The sequence below is a fragment of the Mobula birostris genome, chromosome 26 (genome assembly GCF_030028105.1).
Source record: "Mobula birostris isolate sMobBir1 chromosome 26, sMobBir1.hap1, whole genome shotgun sequence".
Classification (NCBI taxonomy): Eukaryota; Metazoa; Chordata; class Chondrichthyes; order Myliobatiformes; family Myliobatidae; genus Mobula; species Mobula birostris.
In genome coordinates, this window is record NC_092395.1 from 30,433,470 (window position 1) to 30,443,831 (window position 10,362).

General features: G+C 45.5%; 1 protein-coding gene across 1 annotated transcript; it reads right to left on the bottom strand.

The window, feature by feature from the left end:
• Positions 1-2,867: 2,867 nt before the first annotated feature.
• Positions 2,868-10,106, bottom strand: LOC140188220 (C-C motif chemokine 20-like). The gene is made up of 4 exons (XM_072244281.1): positions 10,012-10,106; positions 8,609-8,732; positions 6,920-7,055; positions 2,868-3,461 (listed from the first exon to the last, which is right to left on the bottom strand). Exons 1-4 carry the CDS (start codon positions 10,073-10,075, stop codon positions 3,456-3,458), a joined length of 330 nt encoding a protein of 109 aa, XP_072100382.1. The 5' UTR covers positions 10,076-10,106; the 3' UTR covers positions 2,868-3,455.
• Positions 10,107-10,362: the final 256 nt, after the last annotated feature.

Consider the following 10,362-nt stretch of genomic DNA (forward strand, 5'->3'; position numbering starts at 1 on the left):
TACACAGATCGCAAGTGCCAGTGATATTAAACCTGATTCTGATTCTTCTTACAGCTTGAATTTTTTAACTACATTCAAGTCCTCAAATTTTCATGGTAGGGCTTAAAGTCATGTCACTAACTGCAAGCCACGGGGTTACAGAGCAGAATCATTACGCTACAGCTCCCAGTGAAATTCTAAAGTGACAGCATCGATAGTCCTGATTCTATGCAGTTTGTGCAGTCTTTCTCCAGAATTCAAATAATAAATCCTATCCATTCAGTGAGATGCGTTTCCCTCCACTTGCGTCTGGATCTTTCCCATTATCAATTGAGCAGACTCTTCACAAAATGGTAGACATCAATCACATCTCTATATAAGTCAGGTTTTTCCGAGATTAGTACTTTCTACAAAGTCATGGAGCAAAATCCTTTATAACTCTTTCAATGGCTTCATTTATTGGTACCTACATTCCCTCTCCTGCATTGGCTCCAGAATAAAATAATTATGTTTACGGTCGCGATATCTGTAAACTTTCCCAGTCGCACGTCCTTGCTTATTCGCAATGGTTGTCAATTTAAATTCTCACAAGGCACACATTTTTTTCTCCATATAGGTCTCCTTTTACCTGCAGTCAGGTACGATGTTGACAGAGCGGGTTCATGTAGTGGTACTGTCATTTAGTGTCAAGGGTAAGCATTGTGCAGTGAAGGGTTTTACAACTCCTCCCTTGGAGGGTCAGACACCCTGAGCCAATAGGCTGGTCCTGGACCTATTTCCTGGCATAATTTACATATTACTATTTAATTATTTATGGTTTTATTACTATTTAATTATTTATGGTGCAACTGTAACGAAAACCAATTTCCCCCGGGATCAATAAAGTATGACTATGACTATGTGAAGTAGACTTAATTAAGGAACTTAAGGTGAAGAGGCCCTTAGGAGGCAGTGAGTAGAATATACAAAAAGGTCTTTTAAGAGACTCTTAGATAGGTACATGGAGCTTAGAAGAATAGAGGGCTATGCGGTAGGGAAATTCTAGGCATCTTCTAGAGTAAATGACATGGTTGGCACATCATTGTGGGCTGAAGGGCCTGTAATGTGCTGTAGATTTTCTGTGTTGTGTGTTCTATAATATGGTAGCATTCACCCTGCAGTCTGAGAGGGAGAAGCTGAAATCAGATGTAACAATAATAGATTTTAGTAAAGGTAACTACAAAGGCATGAAGGAAGAGCTGGCCAGAGTTGATTGGAAGGGGGCCCATCAGGGAAGAGGGTGGAGCAGCAATGGCAGGAGATTCTGGGAGTAACTTGGTGGACACAGCAGGATTTCATACCAAGGAAGAAGAAGCACACTAAAGGATGTGGCAACCCGGGCTGACAAGGGAAATCAGGGCAGCATAAAAACAAAGGAGAAGCCACACAGTGTGGTAAAAATCTGTGTGACGTTAGAGGTATGGGAAGCCTTTAAAAAACAAAAGAGGACGTCTGAAAGTAACAGTGCGGCAAACAATGAAATAAGACCATGAGACATAGGAGTAAATTAGGCCACTTGGCCCATCGAGTCTGCTCTGCCATTTAATCATGGCTGATCCTTTTTTTCCCACCTCAGTCCCACTCCCCAGCCTTCTCCAAGTAACCTTCGATGCCATGTCCAATTAAGAACCTATCAAGCTCCGTCTTAACCACACCCAATGATCTGGCCTCCACAACTGCCTGGCTAAAGAAATTTCTCCACATCTCTGTTTCAAATGGACACTCCTCTATCCTGAGACTGTGCCCTCTTGTCCTAGACTCCCCAACCATGGGAAATATCCTTTCCACATCTACTCCGTCTAGGCCTTTCAACATTAGAAACAAAGAACATTCAAAAGGTTTCAATGAGATCCACCCCTCTTCCTTCTAAATTCCAGCGAGAAATATGAGGGTTAACTAGCCAATAATATAAAAGATGATAGCAAAAGATTTCTTTAGACGTATAAAGGGTAAGAGATAGGGAATAATGGACATAGGATCACAGGAGAATGATGCTGGAGAGTAATGTGGAACAAAAAGAGGTGGAGGAACTGAATAAATGTTTTGTGTCAGCCTTCACAGTGGAAGACACCAGTAACATGCCAGAAATTCAGGGGTTGGAGGCACAGATGAATGTAATGACCATTATTAAGAGAGTGCTGGGAAGCTAAAAGGTTTGAACATAGATAAAGTACGTGGACTCTACCCCAGTGTTCAGAAAGAGGTAGCCGAAGAGATTGGGGAGGTAGTGATCTTTCAAGAACCATTGGTGTCAAGGAGGGTACCAGAGGTGCGGAAAATCACAAGTATTACACTGCTATTTAAAAAGGGAGGGAGAGAAAAGGCAGGAAATTATAGGTTTGTTAGCCTGACCTCAGTGGTTGGTAACTCATTGAAACCTACCATATTCTGAAAGGGCTGGAGGGTGTCTTTCATACAAAGAACGATGGTTATATGGATTGAACTGCAAGATGAAGTGGTAAAGGCAAGTTCAATTACAATATTTAAAAGACATTTGGACAGATGTTTGGATAGAAATGGAGTAGAGGAGCTCGGATCTAAATTGAGAATTTGGGATTGGCACAGACAGGCATCACAGTCTGCACAGTCAGATAGACTGGATGGCCCATTTCTGTCCTATGACACTATCCCATCACCCTAGGTCTAGTTGACAAGAATATGGAAGCTCCCTGATTTTTGTACAGGTGGATCATTTTTGATTTTGTAATTTCCTTGGATTGTCAACATTCATTCACAGTCTAGGCTGGAATGATCAGTGATGAAATGAAACACTGGAGAGAGCTTGGTTGGATCAATGAATATTTATTGAATGATTGAAACAAACCACAGAGTGCACTTAATCGGGCCTACTTCTGTACAAAACTATATCAAGCTATCGAAATCAATCAACACCAAATGTTCAGGACAATACTTGCTGCCTGTAGATAGGGCTGGGCTGAGGCCCACACTGTAGCCCATGGAAACCTGCAGAAGTCTGAGCAACTCCTCTCCCAATATTCTGCAACACCCTCAGGTATGCCACTGGTTTCCCTCAATCCAGAAGTATTGAACTGGTAACTTAAATGGAGTAAATTATAGAAAGATAAACCGGTCACTAAAGTAAGAAAAGGCTATGCACAAAATAACAAGTTATCTCCAAGAAGTGGCAATGAAACTGTCTGCAGTTTGCTATAATGACAGCTTTGCTGATTAAACAGTGACGATCAAGGAGTATGAGTAATTCACTGACAATGGTATGTCTGATAGTGACTTTGCCTCTCGTCCATTGTCATCTCCTGTCAGGCATCTCCTGGTTATGTTTTTGAGTTTGGCTAAACGTTGACTGCTCTCTGTACAGCATTATAAGATGTGTTTTTGGATTATTTATTCCAAGGTGTGTCGCTGGGAAGGAAAGGCCTCCAACGGAGAGAGTCATGGGTCAGCTTTCATCCTCCCTGCTACTCCTGAAAGATAAACAGCGAGTTGACTTTCAGACGCATTGTAGTACTGTACCATCATTGCGCAGTGGGAGAAAGGAACATCAGCATTTCCAGAGACAAGCTGAATTTAATCATTTGAAGTGGCTGATGGTTTTCACTTTACAGTGAACTTTATTTGTTTACTGCACTGAACTTCTCTGTAACTGCAACACATGCATCCAGCATCTGCAGATTTCCTCTTGACTATATTCTCCCTTCGGATTTTTTGAACTACTTTGATGTAATTATGGAAGGTATGTATATTACACAGAACTCTTCACTGTATCTTGATGCATGTGACAGTGATAAACCTATCAAAATCTTTCTGCTAGTTATCAGGAATAAGAAACCAGATTGCACCTACAACAAATCCCTTACGGGGGCAAGGATTTGAATGTTAGGGTCACCGCACACTGAAGGCCAAGTCAGGCTGGATTTATACACAGCAAAGACACTCATTCCGTTGCATTTAATTGTAATGGATTATCAATTCACGTTCAGGGAGCTAAATGGAGAGAGTTAATGAGAAGCAAGAGATTCTGCAGGTGCTGGAAATCCAGAGCAACACACACAAGATGCTGGAGGAACTCAGCAGGTCAGGCAGCATCTACGGAAAAGAGTAAACAGTCGACGTTTTGGGCCGAGACCCCTCATCAGGACTGGAAAAAAGATGAGGAGTCAGAGTAAGGTGGTGGGGGGAGGGGAGGTGAAAGGTGGAACCAGGGTTGGGGGGGGAGGGGTGAAGTGAAGAGCTGGGAAGTTGATTGGTGAAAGAGATACAGGGCTGGAGAAGGGGGAATCTGATCTGATAGGAGAGGACAGGATGCCATGGAAGAAAGAAAAGGGAGAAGAGCACTAGAGGGAGGCGATGGGCAGGCAAGGAGATAATGTGAGAGAGGGTAAAGGGGATGGGGAACAGTGAAGGAGAGGGTAGGGGGACATTACCAGAAGTTTGAGAAATTGATGTTCATGCCATCAGGTTGGAGACTACCCAGATGGAATAAAAAGTGTTGCTCCTCCAACCTGAGTGTGGCCTCATCGCGACAATAGAAACATAGAAACATAGAAAATAGGTGCAGGAGCAGGCCATTCGGCCCTTCGAGCCTGCACCGCCATCCAGTATGATCATGGCTGATCATCCAACTCAGAACCCTATACCTGCCTTCCCTCCATACCCCCGATCCCTTTAGCCACAAGGGCCATATCTAACTCCCTCTTAAATATAGCCAATGAACTGGCCTCAACTGTTTCCTGTGGCAGAGAATTCCACAGATTCATCACTCTCTGTGTGAAGATGTTTTTCCTCATCTCGGTCCTAAAAGGCTTCCCCTTTATCCTCAATCTGTGACCCCTCGTTCTGGAATAGAGGAGGACCTGAGTGGATATGTTGGAATGGGAATGGGAAGTAGAATTAAAATGGCCACTGGGAGATCCAGCTTTTTTTGGTAGATGGAGCATAGGTGTTCGGCGAAGCAGTCTCCCAATCTGCGTCGGGTCTCACCGATATACAAGAGGCCACACCAGGAGCACCGGATACAGTAGATGACCCCAACAGACTTACAGGTGAAGTATCACCTCACTTGGAAGGACTGTTTGGGGCCTGAATGGTAGTGAGGGAGAAGCTTTAGGGGCTAGGAGGGAGATCAGTGGGGAGGGACTAAAGGGAAAGTGAGTCACATAGGGAGAAATCCCTGCGGAAAGCAGAAAGTCGAGGCATCCCTTGAAATTTGTGCTTGGTGGTGGGATTCTGCTCACCTACCACCCCACTAGCCTCCGTGTCCAGCACATAGTTCTCCGTAACTTCCACCATCTCCAGCAGCATCCCTCCCCTTCCCCCACCACCTTACTCTGACTCCTCATCATCTTTTCCAGTCCTGATGAAGGGTCCCGGCCCAAAACGTTGACCATACTCTTCTCCATAGATGCTGCCTGGACTGCTGAGTTCCTCCAGCATTGCCTGTGTGTGTTGCTGGAGTTAATGAGAAGATTAGGTTATCATGTTAATGAGATACCAGGGCAGAAAATCCACTGCCCCAACCTCTCCTCAGTCTATTCTTTGTCACAGACACAAGAGATCCTGCAGATGCTGGAAATCATGAGCAGTACACATTCCTTGCTGCTGTTAGCAGATTGTTCATTCCTCCAGATTCCAAAATCTCCATATTCTCTTGTGTCTTTACTGTGTCCTGCTGTGACAACAGGAGGTTCAGGGACATTCACCAGGTGGAACAAAGTCTACCTTTTGGCCCATAGATGGGCAGAAAGGCGCACTTACATTGCAGATTTCACAGCACAGATGTAAAGCAGGCGATTCCCATTCCTCACCAGACCAGGGGTGTAAGGAGACCCTGTACAGGGGAGACCCAAACACCAAGGTGTTCCCACGTTCCTGATATCAGCTCTGAGAGGCATTGAAGGATACCGTTTGGATTTTATAGGCTCGCACTTTCCACAGGAAGGAAGTTCAAGTGGTTCATCGGGTTATCAGCAAACTGCCGAGGGGACTGGATGGGGAATAGCTGCCTCTGTTCCAGAGACGTAGACGTGTGTTTAGAATGGCACCCCTCCCCCAGCTCTCTCAGCTCTCCCATGCCGTGGCTGTTTGATATCTTAGATATGCCCTGGGTGGCATAGATGAAGGATATCAGGCTGACCACATTCTCTGCATTAGCTGGACTTCCTGATGCTCCACAAAACCATCCAGGCTTTACATTGATTCCATTCCCACAGTCATTATTATCTGAATAGCTAGCAGAAGCTCCTTGGATCTTTTTTTCTGGTTATCTACTCTATTGGATTCCTGGAATTTACTCTGTCTAAGGCAACATGTTCTGAATCTACAGGTCAACTGCCAATCCACGTGGCACCTCCTGGGCTCCACTTAAAACGGTTACAGAGTCAGGCAGTGAGAGAGTTGGATGAAACTACTCAGGGTACAGAGAGTAAAACAAGGCTTGGACTAAAATAAGGCAGGACCTTCTACAGGGGCACCGTTGAGAGTATCCTGACTGGCTGTATCACCACCTGGTATAGGAACTGCACCAACCTTGATCGCTGGGCACCGCAGAGAGTGGCACGGACAGCCCAGCGCATCTGTGGATGTGAACTTCCCTCCATTGAGGACATTTACAGCAGCAGGTGCGTAAAGAAAGCCTGGAAGATCATCAGGGACACCAGTCACCCCAACCATAAACTGTTCCAGCTACTTCCGTCTGGCAAATGGTACCGCAGCATTAAAGTTAGGGCTATGGGACAGCTTCTTTCTACAGGCCATTAGATTTATAAATTCACATGTCTGTACATTGCAACGGAGTCATAGCGCAAAGATTTTTACTCCCTCACTTTGTGGGATGAATGTAAGATTTAAATAAATCCAAACCTAAATTCAAATAATCAGCGAGTTTGAGATGGTTTAACACAGGTCCAAGTAGTTTGTCACTTACTTTGTGCCAGCTTTTGCAGGATTTGGGATGTTGCTTGCACCTCCTCTTAACTGACTTCCTTTGAGTTAAGTTGACGTAATTTCTGACCCACCGGTCTGTGGGGTTAACACAGATTCTCATGTTCCTCAGCTTGAGGCTGCAGAAATGGAGAAGCCTAGAATCACGATTGAGCAGCAACAGACTGGAACACAGAACTGAGAGCCAGACTCTATCACTAAGTTTCCATAGCCAGTCATGGAACCGCGGAGAGTTATAGAAACAGCACAGGAACAAGTTCTGCACACCACTGAGTCCACACCAACCACTGAGCCCCATATTTACACTAATCCTACTGTAGCCCTATTGTATGCATCTCACATTGCCACCCCCTGCTCTCAGATTCTACCGTTCACTGCACCTTCAGGGCCATTTGCAAAGGGCAACCTTAACGCATCTTTTGGTCGCAGGGAGAAGGTGCAAACTCCACACAGACACCACCAGAAGTCGGGATTGAACTCAGGTTGCTGGGTCTGTGAGAGAGCAGCTATTTTAGCTGTGCTACTGTGCAGGATATGGGACGTTGACCCAGTGTTGGTCTGCAACATGTACAGAGCTATCTTGGTGTAAGTGTACAGGGAAAGGATAAATGTGCCAGCAGAGTGCACTATCCCAGTATATAACTGGTGGCAGTGGACACTACCCTAGTTTAAGAGTGCAGGAGTAAATGCTTTCCTGCCATAAATATGTTAGTAGGGATCACTGTCATAGTGTAAGTCTGCAACGAGTGCAGGACTATCATGCACTCCTGTAAGTGTGCAAATAGTGGGCACTATGTATGGTGTAAGTGTACTGGTACTAGGCATGTCCTGCTACAAGTATGCCAGCAAGTGGGGCAGTCTGCTGGGAGTGGATATATCTGGGATTACACACATTGCCAATAAGTACTATCCTGGTATAAATTTGCCTCGAGGATCAAATCTCCTAATATAAGTGGGCTCCATCCTAGTACAAGCAGGTTGGCAGCGGGGATTATACTAGCGCAAGAAATGGGCCCTAACTTGGAGTAGGTGTGCAGGCGATGAGCGGGACCCCGTAGAGAACGAAAAGGCAGTGTGAACTATGATGGTGTGTGTGTGTGTGTGTGTGTGTAAGAAGGAGGGAAGTAGACTTGTGTAGGTGTGCACAATCCTCCTGTAAGTGAGTAAGTTCCGTATTCTCTGTGCACTTAGGCAAGCAAGGGGAGTGCGGAACCATATTGCTGTAAGAGTGCGGGAATGGGCAAAACAGGGATGTAGCAGCCAGCGCAATCACTTTAACAGAGTCCGCGACACAGGTACAATTCCCGCTGATGTCTGTCCTCTGGGCGGTCTGCTTCCCTCTCAGATTCCAATAGGGTTAGCGTGTCTGGGCAATAACTCGGCTCAGCAAACACGGCAACACTTGGGCTGCCGCCGCACAATACTCGGACTGTGCTGGTTGTTCACTCCAGCGGCACATTTCACTCTACGTTTCAACGTACACGTGACAGATAAAGCTAATCTCTAACCTTTAGTGGGGTACGATGCAGTTGAAAGCGCTCATGTAGCAAGAACTGTCTTGGTGTAACTGCATGGTGTGGGAACCGTCCCAGTCGGAATGTAAAGACAGCGGGAACAGTTCCATTGGCAGCTTGTAGGGCAAATTCATTATCGTAATAAATCATCTACTTACATCACTGCAGCTAAGTTGCAACCTCCACCGGTGCTCTGTATCTGGTAACTAATGATGTGCTTCTGAACCCTCCTGGGGTTTTTCACTTTCGTGTATTTCAAACAGCAGTCTTCAAATGAGTTTGCTGTTTTGAGAGACGAAAACCGTGATCAGGTTAAACGAGAGCATCATTTATCAGAATGAACCGCCGATCTCTATTTACATCAGTGATACAGCAGGGCGGCACTGACGTGAATGTGTTTAATATGCTTCCAACTTTTGTCCACAGCTCCATATTTCGTCCACTTCAGTAAGCCAAAGGAGATGGTGATGGACTTTATGAAGACTAAGCCTGCACTGCTCAATGTTACAATTACCTGGGGGTACACCTGGACAACAGATTTGAGTGGAGCACCAACACAGAGGCTGTGTACAAGAAGGGCCAGAGTCACCTCAACTTCCTGAGGAGACTGAGGTCCTTTGGAATATGCAAGCCTCTCTTTCATACCTTCTACCTGGCTGCTGTCGCCAGTACAATCTTCTATGCGGTGGTGTGCTGGGGGCAATGGCATCACACGGGTGATGCCAACAGGCTCAATAAACTGATTAGAGAGGCTGGCTCTGTTATAGGGGTCAAACTGGAGTCGCTGGAGGCTGTGATAGAACAAAGGACCTTACGGAAAATCCTGGGAATTCTGGACAATGTTTTTCACCCTCTGCATGCCACCTCGGCTGAACAGAGGAGTACTTTTAGGAATAGACTAAGACAACGGCACTGCTCCAAAGAGCACTAAGTGAGGTCATTCTTACCTTCGGCCATTAGGCTCTATAATGAGTCAATCTATAGCCGGGGAAGTGATGACCTCCCCCTCCCCCCCCCCCCCATTAGACTGTTTGAAGTAACTTTTTTTTTATTCTTTCTTACTTCCCTTCTAATATTTGTATATTTGTATATCTGTGCACTTGTAATGCTACTGTGACACTATAATTTCCTTTGGGATCAATAAAGTGTCTATCTATCTATCTATCTATCCATTTCCCGCCTGATCAGACGTGTGATCTTTTCTGTTTCAGTTAGGTTGTACTTGAAGAGATACTTTGGTTTCTGTCAGTTCTTTGTTGTCCTGCTCTTAAGGCCACCTTCAACCCTGAAATCAAACTTTGCCTTTGTCAAGGACTGTTCTTGGAGATCTTCTACTTGAAGCAAACTCAGGGTGCCCAGGAGCAGCAAAGATCTACTCCATTATTGCCAGACTTCTAAAGGCACGATGTTCAGCGAACTTGTCCATTTCACCAGCTCAGATGGAAAACCTCAGCCTCGCGAGTACGCTTAATTGTTCCCATTGTGAAAACTGACCCCTTGATTTTCTATTGAACAGGAAATTAGTCGTCAAATAGCTGTCAGCATGTGTGTGCTCACTCACCTTGGGCTGTGCTGCAATAGAAGCAGGCTGCGATCAGGACGAGGGTGAGGAACAGGAACCTCATTTTTCCTCAATACGTGAGCTCACAGTGATCGGTCTCTAGATGGGGAAAAGCCACATCTCACTTACTGCAGCACGCAGGCCTCACTGTCACACTTTCTGCATCAATTTACTAAGATCTCTCTCCAGTTCACTACTGTGACCTGCACCCTGGAGCCTGAGGAAAAGTCCCTGTGCCTCTTTACATCCAGCTTGGATCAATGCCAAACTCTTAGAGTGGTACAGCACAGAAATAGGCCCTTTGGCCCGAATGGTCTATGCTGACCTCAAGGTCCTCCCTGCTAGTCCCAG